The sequence below is a fragment of the Eublepharis macularius genome, chromosome 1 (assembly GCF_028583425.1).
Source record: "Eublepharis macularius isolate TG4126 chromosome 1, MPM_Emac_v1.0, whole genome shotgun sequence".
Lineage (NCBI taxonomy): Eukaryota > Metazoa > Chordata > Lepidosauria > Squamata > Eublepharidae > Eublepharis > Eublepharis macularius.
In genome coordinates this window covers 174930540-174948678 of record NC_072790.1, presented here as the reverse complement: position 1 = coordinate 174948678, position 18139 = coordinate 174930540, and the positions used below count along the sequence as shown (strand labels likewise).

At 45.4% G+C, this 18139-nt stretch overlaps 1 protein-coding gene and 1 long non-coding RNA gene across 2 annotated transcripts; both read left to right on the top strand.

The window, feature by feature from the left end:
• The first annotated feature begins 207 nt into the window (after positions 1-207).
• LOC129324891 (uncharacterized) lies at positions 208-3139 on the top strand. The gene is made up of 2 exons (XM_054972335.1): positions 208-1193; positions 2429-3139. The coding sequence occupies exons 1-2, from the start codon at positions 558-560 to the stop codon at positions 3137-3139; spliced, it is 1347 nt and encodes a 448-aa protein (XP_054828310.1). The 5' UTR covers positions 208-557.
• A 2967-nt stretch (positions 3140-6106) lies between these two features.
• On the top strand, positions 6107-11697 carry LOC129336963 (uncharacterized). Its single transcript, XR_008597763.1, has 3 exons — positions 6107-8841; positions 9316-9462; positions 9543-11697. It is a non-coding gene; the product is annotated as an uncharacterized LOC129336963 (long non-coding RNA).
• Positions 11698-18139: the final 6442 nt, after the last annotated feature.

Genomic DNA, 18139 nt, shown 5'->3' with positions numbered 1-18139 from the left:
ACAATTTATATGCAGGAAATAATGCACTACCTATTGAGAGACAGAAACCCCACAGTTTTAAAAAGTTTTGTAGAAATGGAAAATGATATATGAAAGTATCCAGATGATGACATACATGTGTGTTAAAAATGTCATTCTAGCTCTTGCTTCTCATTAGTGGCAGACAGGGTTTCCTGTAAGCGCGGCAGACCTGGGCTGAATCCACATTCACCCATTACCCGCTTATAAATCGCTTTTCTTTCGGTTTCCTCCAACCCGCAACTTTTCCTTCTCCGTTCACATTCAGGCTCCCCATCCGGCTTTCTCGCGCGAGCCTCCGGTCACACGTCCGCTCGCCAACCGCTTTTGTGGGCGGTACCTTTTTTTCCCTCCCTTTTTTTTTATTTTTTTTGAAAACACTTTTCCGTTATTTCGTTTTATCGATATGAGGAAACATCAACAAAGCGACAAATCACGTGAACATCTCGATAGCCACTGGTTAACTTTTTTGGGCGGGCGATTCGAATGGTCTATAAAAGGGAAGGTTCTCGGCAAAATCTATTTGTGGGTGTGAGCGGATGGTTGGTGTGCTTGGTGTCGTTGTGGTTACTGTTGCCGATTCGGTTGTGGGTATGGATCCTATAGTCGCCCTCATCGGACAGCTGATGTTTACGTTGCTGGCTTGCCAGACGCAGCTGCTTCTTGCTTACCGGCGCTATTCAGCCCAACGCCGCAGAGCTGCAGCCAGGATTCTGTTCCAGGATTCAGTCTCCACCGTCGCCTGGACGCGCTCCAGAATACGGCGCCGGCAGCGCTTCCAACATTGGTTCCTGCTTGCGCAGATGGAGGAGCCACGGCAGCACTGGGTATACCCGAGAAGCACCGACTGGTGGGAGAATATCGTGTTGGTGCACTGGGATGACCGTCGGTGGATGCGCCGCTTCCGGATGTCCAAGAGGACCTTCATCGACTTGGTGGAAGCCCTGCGTCCAAGGCTGCAGCGTCAAAACACCTCCCTTCGCTCTGCAATATCGGTGGAGAGACGAGTCGCGGTTGCAATTTGGTGGCTGGCCAGCGGAACAAGCTACCAGGTGGCGAGCGATCTGTTCGGGATTGGGAAGTCAACGGTAGCCTCCGCGGTGGTCGAGTTCTGCCTCGCGGTCGAGGTGGAACTTCTATCGAAGACTGTCTCCTTCGGAAGAGCGATTGGACAGGTAATTTTTATTTTGAAATATCAAAATTTCGCTATTACAATTTATCGTTTAAAAAAAAATTGTGACATTAACGGAACGACCAGTACACAACACTCTGGTGTGTACATCATCCCCCTCTCCCAGTCATTTTAAAGGTAATTTTGAAACCCTCTCAAAATCTACAACCCTATGTGTTTGTTTGAGTGTGAGTGAACATTGCCCACAGACACCTTAAGCATGCAATGGCATTCAACCCTCATAGTGTGTTCTTCCACCACACAAATCCCTTTTTTTTTAAGAAAAAGAGGGGCAACAACTGACACACACACACACCCCTCGCCGTGTGATCTGAAGCAGTTAACAAAATGAATTGTCGTGGAGAGGGATTGCCTTTTTTGCCTCTGTGATATAAACATTTGGTTTACATAGGTGGGGTGGTGTGCAGGAATGCAGTTTGGTCTTTCCCCCTACTGTGTGACCCAAATCGTTACACAGTTGTCGAACACCTTCTCCTAACCCTCCTTTGTCAAACCTCCAAATTTAGGAATACTTTGAAATATGGGGATACAAGTTTACCCCCCCTCCCATCCAATTCTCCACGAATCCTCCTAAAATCTCCATGGTTTTCTATGGGGAGAAACGTCTCCCTTCATGGTGGCTCTGGGTGGCATTGTGAAAGCAAAGTAAACACAACGTGCAAGGCACCTTATCCGACCTGTTATCCCACTCTCCAACAATTTCTAGTTAATTTGTTACCTGGGGGGATGTTTTGGTTTACCCCGAAAAACAGTGCCTCATACACCGCCAAACACCTGTCTCCAGGGTTAGAAAAAATAGAGGCCTCTGTGGCCCGGGGTGGAATTTTGAGTCCAGAATGGACCCAATTGTCATGGGCCCGTCTCACACCCGTTCTCGTTCCCTCTAGCAAGGCACAAGACGATCCCAATTTGGTGGGCCAGTTAGTGGCCTCAAAAAGATGCTGATTTTTAAACCACCAACGGTCACCTTTATTGCCAAAGGGTGAGAAGAGAGAGACTTGTGTGGATATGTGGATCATTCAATTTAAATTACACCAAACATAAGAGAACCTCCACCCAACATTTCAGAATGCAAAAAAATCCTAAATTCAATTTACAAAAATAACCCTTTCAGGGTGTTTAAGAACTAGACATCGCTGAGTGATGATGATTCTTTAAAGCACAGTTTGCCTGATAGCACTATGACTTTTTTTTTCCTTTCTTTTTTCTTTCTCCCAGATAATGGACGGTTTCCGTAGAATGGGTTTCCCGCACTGTGTGGGAGCTATTGATGGAACGCATATCCCAATCTGCGCTCCTGGAGGCCGCCCAGATCAGTACGGCAACCGCAAGAACTATTCCTCGATTCTGCTCCAAGGCACAGTTGATCACCGGGGAAGATTTGTGGACGCCGAGGTGGGGTGGAGTGGGAAGAACCACGATGCCTTCGTGTTTGCCCACTCCGCCTTCTGTGTTGCCATGGATAGTGGCTCACTAATTCCGGGAAACCCTTTCATGGTGGTGGACGGTGTAAGAATACCCCCGGTGGTCATTGCCGATGGAGCCTACCCCATGCGTAGGTGGCTTATGAAGCCCTACGGGAGAACGGCAACCACACAAGCTCAGAAAATGTTTGACACCCGCCTATCGCGAGCCAGGAACGTGGTGGAATGTTGTTTCGGAAGACTGAAGGCCAGGTGGAGGTGTCTGTCACACCGCCTCCAAGTTAGGGAGCACAACGTCATCGCTGTGGTGACAGCATGTGTTGTTTTGCACAACCTCTGTGAAAGCCGGGGACATCCCATCACTGGCCGCGGAGCAGCCCCAGAGACAATACTTGTTTCTCATGGAGAGGGACAAGAGTTGACCACCCATCACAGGCATCTTGCCGAAGGAAAGGTGGTTAGGGATGCCCTGGCCAAGTATATGGGCCTAGATTCGACAAGTTGATGTTGCCTCCCTCAGTGCGGCAAGTGATGGACATCGGCTAACCTGCTTCAAAAAGCTGCTAAACCAAGGGGAACATAAATGGTCTCAACCAGCAACTCTAATCTGTGTAAATAAAAAAAAAATTTGGTTAACTGAACTCAAAAGACTATTGATTATTGGGGTGCTGTCAGACAAGCGGTGGATGTGAATTCAAGTCCTGGCACATGCAGACAATACATTCCCACACAGCTGAGTGGTCCCCCGCATACATCGTTCACAGTTGGTCATGGTATTTTTGGCCAAGTCTGGAATAGGGCCCCCCCCCCAAATTTCCAATTTGGACTGCAAGTGCTCCTCCCAAAAATATAACTTAGCCGCATGTTGCAATCAAGGGGGGGGGAAGCGCCACTCAATTGGTGACTGCTGTGTTTCACTTTTTGCAGGAAGGCTGTTTAGAATGGTCACTACATGAGTGATGCCACTTACACAAAGAAACACAAATGTGATTCTTACTGTAATTTCATTGTCTTGTCTGATGTTAAATATTCCTAAACTTTGGGGATTGCGTTGAAAAAAAAAAGGGAGTCAACATTGGAAACGATTGGCCATCATCTTATACCTTGATGATTCCATTTGATCCCAGAAAGTTAAGAATTTTAAAACAGACATACATGACTGGGGCGACAACTCCTTAACACACATTTATTTCAAATACAATAGATAAAGACCATTAAGGGGTCACCAGTGCAATGGAATCTGTCAAATGAACTTTGCTGCCAAAAACCATGATATGTGGCAAATAAGGAGGGCAACGCAGAACATAGCTCCTCAAAGCGTCAGCCTCTCCCTGGCTTTGCCAACACAGGAACGCCTCGCTGCTGCCTTCTTCGGGGTGGCCTGTGAGGCAGGTAGGGCGGTTTGCCCATAATCGTGTGTTGGGGGGATGATTTGACGCTGTTGGGCGAGCATCTGTCCCAATGACTTCAAAGTGTTCACAGCATCAGACATCACCGAAATGTTCTGTTTCCAGGCCTCGGCAAACTTCTCACTCTCCATTTTAGTGTGATCCAAGAATTCCCTCTGAATCTTGTTCTCATCAGCCTTCCAACTGCACAGCATCTCTCTGTCCGTTCGCCATTGGGAAACCTGGACATTGTGCTCCTCTCGAGAACGGCGCATCATATCATCGGCTACTCCATAGAGTGCTGCGTTTCTGCGTCTCCTGTTTCTTAGTTGGAATAGTCTTGTTCCCGGTGAAACTTCTGCTAGGCATCTGTTATCTGCCCCGTCTGCTGTGGATGTAAGTCAGAGCAACAGATCAATAAATTGTTAACATCTCAGACATTATTCAGAAATCTAAGCCTGCAGAAAAGGATGCAACATGTTTTTTGGTTGGCCAGCAGCAGGCTTCATAGTTTGGGCACTTCCCCATGACTTCCAAAACCCACATAACAGATTTCGGCCTAGTTCATCCCGTTGCCCCCGCCGAGGCCAATGTGTTCCACATCTTTTGATAACCATGCATGCACAAGCATCAAGGTTTTTCCATAACTGGAAGGCTTTTACAATGCCACTTGCCATATGGGTTGTACAGAAATAACATGGAGGACATACTGGCAGCAGTCAAAGCTATTATGTTTAAAACTGCGTTAGTGAGAGAGACCAATTTATCTGCTTTAGATAGCGAGGAGACGTGCTGTGTCCTGATCTGCCTTTTACACCAATGCTGACCAACGTTGCTCTTGCAATGTGCCACAGTGAGCACATTCTGACCATTTTCAATGTTATGCCAAATCAAGAATTTCCTTGAAATCCTGACAACATCAGAACATATATGGTGGGAGCAACCATTAAAGAGGATAGGTGATCCAAGACGGTGTCTGGGTGTCCCTCAGAATTAATTTTTGGAACTGTGATTCATGTCAGTGCAGATCACATCAACAGTGTTGGCATTATCAATTGAGGGGTGCAAGGTGCAGTTCAATGCGCGCTGCAGATCTGAGAAACCAGCCAACAAATGCGAGAAAAAATACATTGACAAAAATCTTACATGATAAATGGGAAATTTCAGCTACCAGTGGGAGAACACTACACTCTTCTGGGAAAATCCAATGCAGACTGTAAGGTAGCCGTAGTTTGTCCCAATTTTTTTTTTTTCTAACCTATGCACCCTGCGTGGCCGATGAATTACAACACACATGAAAATTTCATCCGTTCCATTTGGTTCAGAATGGGGACTATGCATGCTGTTCACAGTGAAACAGGTGACAGATTTTATTGCACCAGGTGGGGTCTGGGTGAGCTCGGTGACACCTGGCGTGGGCTTCTGGGAACAAAATTTTTTTTTTTTAATTCATCTTGCGGGTAGGTCTGTGTCTATAGGAGGGTCACACGCCAAGGGGATATTATGGTCTTGCTGTTGGGCTTACAGAAACTAACAGGGCAACTGCCTTGGAGGCCAACAGTCGCACACAAAGAATGGAGATTTTGGACATGTGACATAAAAGGAACGATTGTGAGGCACCCTCCGGCCTCCCAAGATGACTCAGCTCTCTCCTCCACTTCTCTCCCCCCCTCTATATTTGACCATGCTCTGTTTCATATGTCAGACAAAGATAACGTGATTCAGGAGAGCTTATGCCACTCTGCAATTGTCTCTTCTCAAAGGTGCAACTGGACTCTTTTAGATTCTGCAGATCAACTAAGCTTACCCGTGTTATAGCGTGAACGATGCCCCAGGGGAAGGTCTGAATCACTGTCGTCGTCCTCTACTGCGTTTGCACCTGTAGTGTCGTTTTCTGAAAATTGATAGGTTTTAAATGTGATTTGTTTGAAAAACACGGGGATTTGATATAGATAAATACAATTCAAACATTCACTTCGCAGGCACTGTCTTCTGCGTTGTCCTCTTTTCTTATTTGTATCTGTGCCACTAGCAATATATAAGAGATGATAGGAGCTGTAATGGGACGTCTGACATTTTTTTTTGCACCACTATAACGACAAAGAGGTGGCCCTGAAAACCTGAAACAGATTTTGAATGTGCCCTCTGTCATCTACCCCTTATTCAGCCTTTTAGTGGACCGGAATGTCTCACACAGAAAATTGCACCAGTCCGTGCACCCGTCCACGGTCTCATATTCCTGTGTTCATCTGTCCCTGAAGCTGGGCACTGGGTTTATATGCTTCGAGTGTAGAGATTGGAGTTCAAGTCAGGCATCCATTAATGAAAAGGAGACTGATCAAAAATATATTTGAATCCAAAGCCAACTCCATCCATGCATTTTGGTAAATATAGAACGGATAAACCGTGGTGTTGCTTGCATGGATGGCCTGGGCAGGAGTGGACAGTTGACGATTGGAAACCATAAGTCTAAGACAACCTCCACGGTGTGGCCAATGATGTCACATCATCCCCATAAATGAAAGACCTCCAAACCATCCCATCACTGACAGACTTTCCCATATCTTGCAAACCTGAGGTCGTGCCCTTTTTTTCCCCTAAAACAAGCACTCTCATCTTGGCGTTCCCACTTTCGAGATGTCTTCAGCCTTTCCAGGGACTGTTTTTGGGTGGGCCACCATTGGAGCAACCTGTCAAAACAATGCTCACCCTTGTCAGCAAGTCCATCTATGGTGCGGTCAAGATCCTCTTCACTGGCATCGGTGGATGATGACGTGTTCTGCGCTATAAACGTGAAATCAATAAAGGTGTTACGATTTCATAGACAGGGAAATGTGAAAAGGAAGAAAAATCATAGCTCTGAACTAGAATAATCAACGCTCCATCACTCACGTGCTGCCATGGGATTTGGAGAAGAGCACCACAGCGGTGCAGCATCTATCGTCTGCATGTCGTGCGAGAAGAGTTCCTCCGATCCCTCCATCACTTCCCTGGGGGCGCTTATCTGCGGGGGTCCTTGGGCAAAAGAAATGCTTCGCGCTATCCGTTTAGGTTTTACACTTGCGTCCCCTCTTAGAATACTGTCCAGCTCACGAAAAAAAGGACATGTAATGGGGCCGTTTCCAGAGGTGGAATTGTGTGCTATGACGCGCTTGTACTCCAACCGCATACTTTTTGTTTTGTTCCTGCATTCCAATGCAGTGCGCCGATGACCACGTGAGGACATCATTTTGGAAATTTTTTCAAAGTTGTCTAAGTTCCTGTGGGAGCTTCTAAGGGCGTCCTGTATCTTGTCCTCCCCCCAGAAAGAAAGGAGGTCCAATACCTCTTTTTCCCTCCATGTCGCTGATCGTGGAGCCGCAGGAGCAGTGGCCGACATTTTCAAAAAACAATTGTTTATGATGGTGTCCGCAGATCAGAGTGTCGGTTGCTCTTCTCTCCCCACGTCTGCAAGAAAGCAAATGGAGGGCAGTCCACTGCACTGTGATCCGTCGACCAAGCACTGTTCTCCCGCCGGAAATCCAAGCCGTTAATTGCGCATGCGCTGCAGCCACCACCCGTTCCTTTGCCTAATTAATTTTAATGTGACAAAATAACGCTATGACGAATTTTCGATGAAGCATTGGCGCGCCAGGAAAATGTATCGTGAAAAGAACTGTAATGCGATGTGAAAATTGAACCAATTTGTTGATAAGAAATCAACCCCTGTTCTTGTTAAAAATGCTTTCTCGTGCTTCACTGGACCTCAAGTAGCAGAAATAAAAATTATTGGCCTGAAAGGGCCTTCCCATGAGTGTGGGAGAACATAGTGTTCATTCAACAGCATTTGGCGCCGAAATCAAATCCTTAACACCGATTGGTCATCCTGTTTAAGCGCGTCCAATCAGCAGCCTTTTTTTCCGCGCCTTTATGGAGCCGTTATGAAGGCATGCTTATTTATGCAACAGCACATTTTCGGTATTTCGTTTAGGAACAAGTATGGCAGCAGCGGCAAAAGGAGTCTTCTGGCGGGATGAAGAGGTGGAGACCCTGCTGGACCTCGTTGCACGCTCCGGAAAAGCGGCGCGTGTAATGAGGAGCACACATCTGCCCACGAAGCTTATATTTCACAAGCTGTCGAGGCAGATGTGTGCCCGTGGTCACAGCAGGACCCCCGAACAGTGCAGATCGAAGTTCAAGAGGGTGAAGGGGGACTTCTACGGGGCGCTGGAAGCCTGGCAGGGGATCCCTCGCCAGAGTGGAAAGCCCCCGTACTTTGCGTCCATGATGAACCTCTGGGATCTCGCCGGAAGGCCAAGCTGGCAATCCCGTCATCATGCTGGTAAGAACCTCTTAAAAGCATTTAATTTTAAATTAACAACGCAGTTAAGTGCACGTCAATGTGGAGAAACCAGGCAAAAAGTTAGATGGTGGGGGGAGAGCTGAGATTCCATTCCCCCCCCCCCCGTAATCGTCGCACAACGCCGTTTTATTGCAATAGCGGATTTTTTTTCTCCTACAAAGAAACCTTTTTTTTTATGCTCGGCGTGAGGGACCCCAAGTTTGGGAATGTGGCATGTGTCGAGCCGCTGTGTTCATCACGGTGCACAGTTGCTGGTGTTATCTTTGTTGCACCTTTTTGTCATGAATGTTCCGATTGCAATGGTTTGATGGAGTGTGCCAACATTTCTTCTTCACTTTGCAGCCCTTCTCCGTGGTAGAGCTCCCACCGCTGCCGTGGGGGAGGCAAGAGCAGACGAGGAGCAGGAGGCGCTTGAGGTGGCTGGGGAGCAAGCTTCCTCTGAGGACCCTGCACAGGGATCAGAACAGGCACCCCCTGGTAAGCATGTATTTGCCTAATATATTCTTCCCCACCTAAAATCAGGCAGACCAGCAACTGATGCTTTCCCACACCGTGCACTTGACCATCAACCTTCATAGAATGTGTCCATGGATGAGTGGGACCACATTCGCTTCCACACTTCCATGGATGGAGGGGAAGTTGTATATGACAGCGGTGCCCCAAGCACGGAGCATCACCACCCACCGGCCTTTTCCACGATTTCAAAAGTGTGCTGTGAAAAAAAATAATTGTCAGCCTTTTTTTATCTCCTTTGTAACAGCAAGAAAAAAAAATTAATGCTTTCCGATGTTTTATTTGCTGGTGCTATAACAGAGTTCCCATTTTTCTGTAATCATTGAAATGAAATCAGAGAATCTGGAGGTTGATGCCACAGTGGATCAGCCATGATGTTATAACTGCTGTGGCCAAACCGTTTTACAAGACTTTGATTTCTTCCTTTCATTTCTGAAGCTAGTGCACAGGAAAGCCAACTGGAACGGTCGGAGGAGGGTCCCTCAACCAGCAGAAGGTCTGCTCCCCCTGGAAGAGCCCAACGCAGAGGGATAGGAGATCTGTTCACGGCCATGGAGAGGATGGAGGAGAGGCTAGGATCATCCAGTAAGTTTTTGCTCTGAATGGTGCTGTCACCCTTTTTTTGGGTGCCGTCTCTCAAAAACACTTTTCTTTCCCAAATTCAGTCTCAAATGTGCAAGAGAGGTTGAGCAGCGTGGAGGACCGACTAGCACGCCTAGGGCGGCGAGTAAATGTGATGGAGCGCCGTGAGAGAAGGAGACATCGTCCCTCTGCCTCTGGGGATGCACCCTGATTGTTCTCACCACTGTATATAGTTACCCAAGTTTTCTTCCCCTTCCCCCACAGTTTATTGTTGAGCTGTTCATTTAAAAAAAAAAATTTTTTTGTGGTTCTCTTTTGCTGAATTTTTTCCTTAAATTAAAAAAATATTTTCCATGATGTCACAGTGATATTTTCTCTGTACGTGGTCCATGTCTATGCATCCATAAGATAGGTGTAATGGCTGTCTGGACTGTCCACTAGATTTCCCAAATTACAATCAATGCCCACCCCTTGTTGGTACAATGTCCCACATCATCATAGGTTTTCTCTGCACCCCCTTTTTTCTAATTTCCCGCATCCCCGGCAAACACGTGAAGTGTTTGTATTTATCGTGACCTCGAACTTCATTAGCCTTACCTGCCAAAGTTTAGTCTCATGTGTCAAATTCTGATTGCCACAGTTGACTTGACACAATTGTAGGTTTTTTGGGACATGTTATATAAGTGGCAAATGGTGGATTACACTGTTCCACAAGCACCTCACAAGCATCCCCCCTGTCATCATGTCACCAGACTCAGTTTTCCAGACGAGGGAAGCACTGACAATTTAAGGATCATCACCCCAATGGCATCATTGGGCTCTAAATTGCTGATGTTGAGAAATAATGTGATATGACCTGTAGTTTAAATGGCCCAAGAAACTGGTTGTTCCGCCACAGCACATGGAGACATCAAGCTGAAATTTGTTGGCACAGCGTAATACAAAAACACCAATTCTGATTCGTCTGGAATGTGCCGCTCCTGGTGTTACCCGTTCTTCCCTCTCAAAAGCACAGTCCATTAATGTGGGAGATGAAATCAATGGGTGAAACTGGCATTGAATGCATGATTTTCTGAATGGAGTGCTGAATCAATCAGTCCCCAGTGTCTTAGATTGGGTGTGATGGAAATGAACTACACGTGACGCCAATTAACAGAATTTACAGGCGGGCCCCTATCTGTGCTGGATATCCAGATGTGTTTTTTCTTCTACTGGCGTGGAACAAAAGGAGCTGTTTAAAAGTGGAGGATGCCGAAGGACACTTTGAATATGATGTCCAGAATGATTCTGCTGATATCCTAGGTTTCCCATTCATCACTCCAATCGGGGGGCCAAACGTCGTAGTCTCCAGCCTGGTTGGCACACAGGTTTGAGACAGGTGCCAAACACGAAGAACCACAAAGAACCCACAGAACGCCACATCACAACTTTAAATTTAGCATTCTGTCTGTATTCACTGTATCTTCAGAATGCTTTCTCCATTGTGTCCCCAGGCATAACACCAAATTTTACAGCAAAACAGGAATGGAAATACAGATAAGATTTCAAGGGAATCTATTTTAAGTTCATGGATGTCAATGTGGAACTAAAAAATTGGGTCACCAGAAATAAGAAGCGTTTCTTTAAGAGCAACAGAAAGGTGTTCGATGTTCAAAATGTTTTCTGCATGTTTTTGGACAGCATTTCCCCTGTTAATCCAAGATTGACAAACTTTCTTTATCTACTAATATTTTTGCAAGGAACACAATTGATTCCTATTCTGTCTGTGCGGCACGTAAATCTTCCCTCGATTCTCTGATCCTTTTTTTTCTAATTTTTTTTTTTAATGAATCTTTGGAATAGCGATATTTTGTTATGTGGGAATAAAAAAAGTATTGCGCCCAGAAAAGGCACCCTAGCCAAGTGTCCCCGTGGTGCTCAACCTTCGGTCGTGACAAGCGCCAGCCACGAGACACACCCTGACCAAACGATTTAATAACATTCCAACAAAATAATTCCGGGTTGGACATTCAAAGCTTTTTATTTTGATCTATCGTCACTGCGTCACGATGTCTTAAGTTTTAAAAAAGCCAAAAAAATTAAAAGAGACATTTCTCAAGGAACAAGAAACACAACAGATTTTAAAAACTTGTTTGTGGTATCATTCAAGAGCACTGTATACATGGGCCGAGGCAGGAGGCGTTAGGACGGCGGTTAAATGTGATCTTTGTTGCGCTGGAACACACTACGAAATTTCGCTATGACAGATCTATTTAAAAAAAAAATTAAAAGAGGAGGGGGGGGGAAGAGGATATTCGGGTGGTTGGGCCACTAAAAAGATGTTAATGAGAAAAAAGTTTGGCTTTTGAGAAATCGGATGTTGCTGAACCAAGCAACGAAAGCAAATAAAGGGGAAATATAGGAGAAATCGCTTATGAGCCATCTCTGGTGGAATCGGCCAATGGGAACGCAAGGAAAGGAAGGGGAGACTTGATTGACGGCTGTTTAAAAAAGGAGCGCGAAAATTGCGCTCGCAAGCGTTCACGTCCATCGTGAAACTCCCGCAAGAAAACCGCTACTAGCAATCCGATGGAAATCCGAGAGAGATGCGTGTAGAGGATTGGGTAATGTGACCGGCACTCTGAAATGCGGATTTCATGTGGAGAACAACCGGGAAAAAAGAGGTAATGTGGATTCGACCCTGCACTTAGCATGCAACCAACGTCTTCCTGGGAGCTTTAATGCAAGAGATCTAGAATACAGATAGTTCAATCAATTTCTTTTTCAACTGTGGCAACATGCACTCCATTTGCTAATGATACATTGTTGTTTCAACTTGATAAGCCTTAAAGCAGGTTGGCTTTGTTTTATAAATGAAGCAGCAGAGAAGAACTGGTTCAGAAGAGAGATAAAAATGGCCTGTCGCTCATCATGAATCTCTTCTCAGTAAACCCAAACCTCTAGTTGTGACTAATCAGTCACTCAATCAATGTATGAATGGTTCCCGCTCTTTCACTGAACACAAATACCAATTTTTTTTTCTCCTGGGGAAAAAAACTTATATGCAATCAATCTGATGAGTAAGTACAATTTACCACTTAATCCTATTAATATCTTACTTGGGGAATCTGAGTGGAGTAGTTAAGGGAGAGCACTTTGACTTTGTATGGAATTTATTACTAACTGCAACAGAAATATCAGTGAGCAGTATATGTCGCTAGTTCACTGTTTTGTCAGTAAAAGAATGGTTGTGAAGCATGTGGAGTTCTGCAGCAATGGCAAAATTAATGGAGTAATATGAGAGATGGCAAAAAATGTATATAGAGTATTTTGAGACTGTCTGACTCCTCGTCATTGGTTTCATGAAATTTAGGTATCACAAAGGCTGAGTTTTTATAAACAGAACTTAAGGAATAGATTTGTATTTGGATTAAACTGCTATGGAGCAAAAGAGACATTGCAGTGGCACAACTAGGGTTGCCAACCTCCAAGTGAGGCCCAGAGATCTTCCAGAATTACAACTGACTGCCAGATAACAGATATAAATTCCCCTGAAGAAAATGGCTGTTTTGGACTCTATGACATTATACCCCACTGAAGTCCCTCCTGTCCCCCAACCTTGGCTCTTCAGGCTGCATCCTCCAAATCTCCAGGAATTTCCCAGTAGGGAGTTGGCAATCCACAACCTGTATTTTAGAATGAATGCTGTGCTGAATGAAAGGAGTGCCATTCATGGCTGTTGGATGAGGCTTTCCTTGCCTATACATCCTCCAGAACTGCACCTCGCCAGCCATTTTGCAGCTATTAGGTTCAATTTCTCCTCTTTATCTGCTTTTTCTGTAGCGATATTCATTCAGAATGTAACAGGTCACAATCCAATCTTGACATATCCTGCCAAGTAAATCATTTGAAGAGCCTGTGTGGTGTAGTGGTTAGAGTGATGGGCCAGAATCTGGGAGGCCCACGTTTAAAACCCCACTCTGCCATGGAAGCTTGCTGGGTGAATTTGGTCCATTGTCTCACTCTAAACTACCTCACAGGGAGAGCCAGTTTGGTGCAGTGGTTAAGAGTGTGGGACTCTAATCTGGAGAACCGGGTTTGATTCCCCACTCCTCCACTTGTAGCCAGCTGGGTGACCTTGGGTCAATCACAGTTCTCTGGAGCTCTCTTAGCCCCACCCACCTCACAGGATCTTTGTTGTTCTGGGGATAATAATGGAGTAATAAAGAGGCAAAAATCCTGCCTACTCACCTAGCCGAGCTGAGAAGAACCGTGTGAGCAGTACTTGGGGATAATAATAACATACTTTTTAAACTGCTCTGACTGGGTGTTAAGTCACCCTGAAGGGTGGTACATAAATTGAATGTTGTTATTATTATAATTGTGAGAATAAAATGGAGCAGAAAATGATGTAAGCTGCTTTGAGTCTCCCTTGACAGGTGGGGTATAAATAAAGTAAAATAAATAGTAGGAATGAGTAAATGGCTTGGCTGTACCCATGTTAGACGATACAGAATCAGAGTAGGCTTGTTCATCCCCTAGTGAGGACGGGGCATTCTCCTCCCCCAGCCTCCACCCCCCTGCCTCTCACCTGACAGAAGAAAAGTGTGGGAATGCGGGGGTAGGATCTCTAGAGGGCCACCACATGCACCCATGTTGTGCTAGGAAAGTTGTCATTTGTGGCACAATGTGGAACTAATGGGTCACACTGGGGGCTGATTGAGTGGAAATCAGTGCCCAATTTAGTGTTTTGGGCTGATTTTCACTCAATTGGCTCCTGTGTGACCCATTATTTCCCCATTGCGCCAAGAATGATGTCATTCCTGTCATGATGTGATGTCATCTGGAGATAAGTGCCCCCTACACAACTCCCCCGTACGCCTCCCCATCCTCCATTTGGCCCCCCAGGGACCTATCTGAGGGTGGGGGATAGACACAGATATTTCAGTCTTGCTTGAATCCCCCTCCAATGAGCCCCCTCCCCAGTGAATGCAATCATGTAGCTACTAATATAAGATGGCTCAACCCATAGTGAGAAGTTAAGTTAGGCACAAGATGAGAGAAAGGCACTGAAAAGAATAAACTCTGCACAGGGTTCAAGTGTTGTGAAGTATTTAGTGCACTCACTGTTTCTGTGTCAAAATAGGCACATCAGGATTCCTGTGGAAAGAGTACGTGGAGGGGGGAAAACATATCTTTCTGTGCTTGCTCGGCAAGGGACCACTATAATTGTCTTTTTTTTTTTGCCTGTACTTTGGAAGGAAGGGGTTTCCTTTGTTAGGGGTACCCTCCATGAAAAATTTACCTTATCTCTTCATATGCTATGTACTACATAGTTAGGGCCTGAGCCCCTACCTGGGGTCTCATCAATTCCTGGTCATGAAGTGCCTCAGGGTAAAAACCATGGTGCACATGAAGAAAGGGCTCCCACCTTCCAGAGGTTCCTCTTTCCCAAGCTGAAATACTTCCAGAGCACACTCTGGGGTACAGGTGGTGTGGCAATTACCCCTAAAGTCCTGCCTATTCTCCAGGGCTCTGAACTAACCCTTTGAATTTGGCCTCATATTCTTCCAAGTGATTGCCTGCCAATCAGAGCCCCTGAAACTCCATTGGATGTGGGGCGGGTGGAGAGAGCTAGAAGTAGCTTAAGTGGAAAAGACAGACAGGGATTTTGGTGGCTTTGGTAATAGCATAAGCTTAGACAAGATTTTTAATTTTGGCTTTTAGTTAGAAATTGGAGTCAAGTTACCAAAGGGCTGCCAGTCCCCTGGTGGGGATGAGGATCCCCCACTCCCAGACGCCACCACCTCCACCTGGCCAGCAGAGGGAAAAGGCATGGGGAACAAGCCCAGGAGGCAAAATTCCTCCTGGAGAATCCCACAGTGGGCATGCTTCTGGTGGGGCACGACAGCATCTCTTCTAGGAGCAATGTTCATCGCACTGGCTGCTGGATTGCTCCTGAGCTTTGCCTGTGGCTGATTTGGGCCCCAAAACATGGGAACATTTCCACAGCCAGCATGATAAAGTCACTCCTGAAAGTGATGTCATTGTGTTGGTGCCAGGAGCACGTGAAGCTTTTCCAACAGGTAAGTGCTCGTTAAGGGAACCTGGCAACCCGAGATAACTGAAGGAAACTTGTTTTTAGTGAAGTAAACAAGCACTGTGTTAAGAATTTATCATATCTAGCTTTCTGTATACATGTTTTATGACCAGGATCTCTGTGAGTTAAGGAGTGTAGTAGTAGAATTTGAATAGTAAACATGTCAGATGTAGTAAAAAGGTTACAGTCATTATTCAAGTTCAGCCTTGAATAACGAGGAACCCTGTCTAGAGAGAATGGAATCAAATCTCCCCTCAGTATTTCAGATTGGTAAGTAAATCTCAGTTCAATGTGTTAATCCCAGTAGGAAGAGTTTATAATCTCCGTGGAGTGAAGTTGAGAGCAGTTGTACATTCCATACTAATTATTCACCATAAAATCTTTAAATTGCTATACATCTTATTTCCTGTAAATAGATGTTTATTGTCCAGTTCCTTTGGCAGCCTGTCTATCAAGTCAAAACAGCTGTGAAAGGGCTTATACTTACTTCACAATTAAGCACCTCATTATTTTTTCAGGGTCATAAATGCAGACTCTTTAGGGAATGCAAAGCTTATACACTACAAACCAGTTAAATAAAGCTTGTGTGTCCCATTTTTACTGATTGTGGGTGGCTGAGGGGCTTCAAACAACTATGAGAAGATAGGCGCATGGGATAAGTTTGGAAGACAGTTATCACAGAAGTCTTCCTTCTCTCTCTCTCTCCTCCCTCCATTCCTTCCTTGTTGCTGCCACAGTGGGTTTCCCCAAAAAGAACAATAGAGTTATGTCTGACACTGGGTGGGGACTAGGCCTCCCATTTATCTACCCTAGGTAGGTAATTACACATTTTCAGCCCCAATATCCTGTCCCTGAGAAACTGAGAAGCAGGAAAAAAATGACCTCCACACTGTGACATTCTATGAATTTCCCCTAACTACTGTAAAGATTGAGAGTAAGAGAGGCAGCCTAGAGCTATACCTGGAAGTGAAGTCATATTATCACCAAACTTCACCCTCCCCAGGCACCACTCCCAATTCTCCTATCATTTGCTGAAGCAGGGCTGGGAACCCAACTTGTGTACTCTGTAATGTGTGAAGACTGAAGAGGGGGAAAGGTGATTAATCTAGAAATGTGTGCCTTTCATTACTAGAGATGGGCACGAACAGCAATATAAACAAAAACAAAAAAAGGCACGAACAGCCCAATATGCTGTTTGTGAACAAGCTGTTCATGAGGCCCCATTCTAAACGAACAGGTGGTCGTTGCAAGCCTCATTCATTGCTGTTCCTTGCTGTTCATCAAGCCAGATAGTCTGGCACCTGAAATCAGTTTCCTTGGCAACTTTGGCAGGGATTGTCTGAACTCTGTCTGAACTCCTGCTGTTGCCCTGGAATCCCCAATCTAAGCCCAATTTAGCTTGATAGGCAGGTCTTCCTTTCAAGTGTGGAGCTCCAAATTTGTTACAACAAGGGAGCAAATACCAGGGGGGCTCCCAACTCTGACTCTGCAGACAGTGGAGAGACAGTTGCTCTTGGCATTTTGATAGGGAGACAGGGTGACATTTGAGCTTGAATTTTCTTTGTGTGTGGTGGGATAGCGATCTACCCCTTCAATTTCCAGGGCTGCTGCCAGGCTCCGGGCCAAGCTATTATTTATTATTGGCACCTTTACTGCTGCATGCTCAGGTAACTTTGCTGGGAATGGAGCGGTAGGGATCTACCTCTTTAAGTTGCAGGGCTGCTGCCAGGCTCTGGGGCCCAGCTATTATTTATTATTGATACTTTTCCTGGTGCCTGCTCACGTCAGGTTTCTGGGAGTGGTGCAGTAGGGATCTTGACTTGGATGATGGCTGGAGGAGAGCCTGCTGGCCCCCACAAACAGCCAACCACGAACATGTTCGTGAACAGGGCCATGTTTGTGTTTGTTCGTGAGTCCCTGTTCATGGATGGCAATGAACAACGAACATCATGTTCGGGGTTTTTCTGTTCGTGCCCATCTCTATTCGTTACTTCAAGAATGGGGAGGATTTCTCCCATTGGCTTAAATTTGGGAGGAAGTATTCTTTGGATGGGGGCTACAAGTTCTAAAAAATTCACCTCAATTGACTGTAAGAAGTTACAAGCAGAAATAAGTTTACTATTGAAACCAAATGGGAGTGTCATTGGAATTAACTAATCCAATTATGTCATTTTGATATTTAAGAACCCAAACAAAATGTTTAACAGACAAAATGAACAGAGTTCAAACCCTTGCTCATGTGTAGGTAACTCCGCCCCCTACACACATACCTGCTCCCACCCTGGTTTGGCCCCTAGGGAACCTGGCAACCTGGACCTTAATCATGAGGCTGCTATAATTATAACTAATTTTGTCCTCATACTACAGGATGTGACTCATATGAATGTATATACCTTTAAGCAAACAAAAAGCTCCTCTCCTAAAACAAAACTAGTGTATCAGGGAGAAGTCTAAGCAAGAACTATTTTTCTATGGTCTTAATTTTTTATGTACAGGTAACATTTTTGTATGGAGGAGAATAAAATCATCTGAACCACCACCAGCAATCTGGAGTGGTCCAGCACATCTGCTCTTTGTGAAAAGTAGGCCTTAGACATTCAG

Bases quoted from the DNA above. Each gene is read 5' to 3' on its own strand.
- LOC129324891 (XM_054972335.1), top strand. From the start codon at position 558: ATGGTTGGTGTGCTTGGTGTCGTTGTGGTTACTGTTGCCGATTCGGTT. The intron at 1,194-2,428 runs GTAATTTTTATT...TCTTTCTCCCAG, and splicing joins TCGGAAGAGCGATTGGACAG to ATAATGGACGGTTTCCGTAG.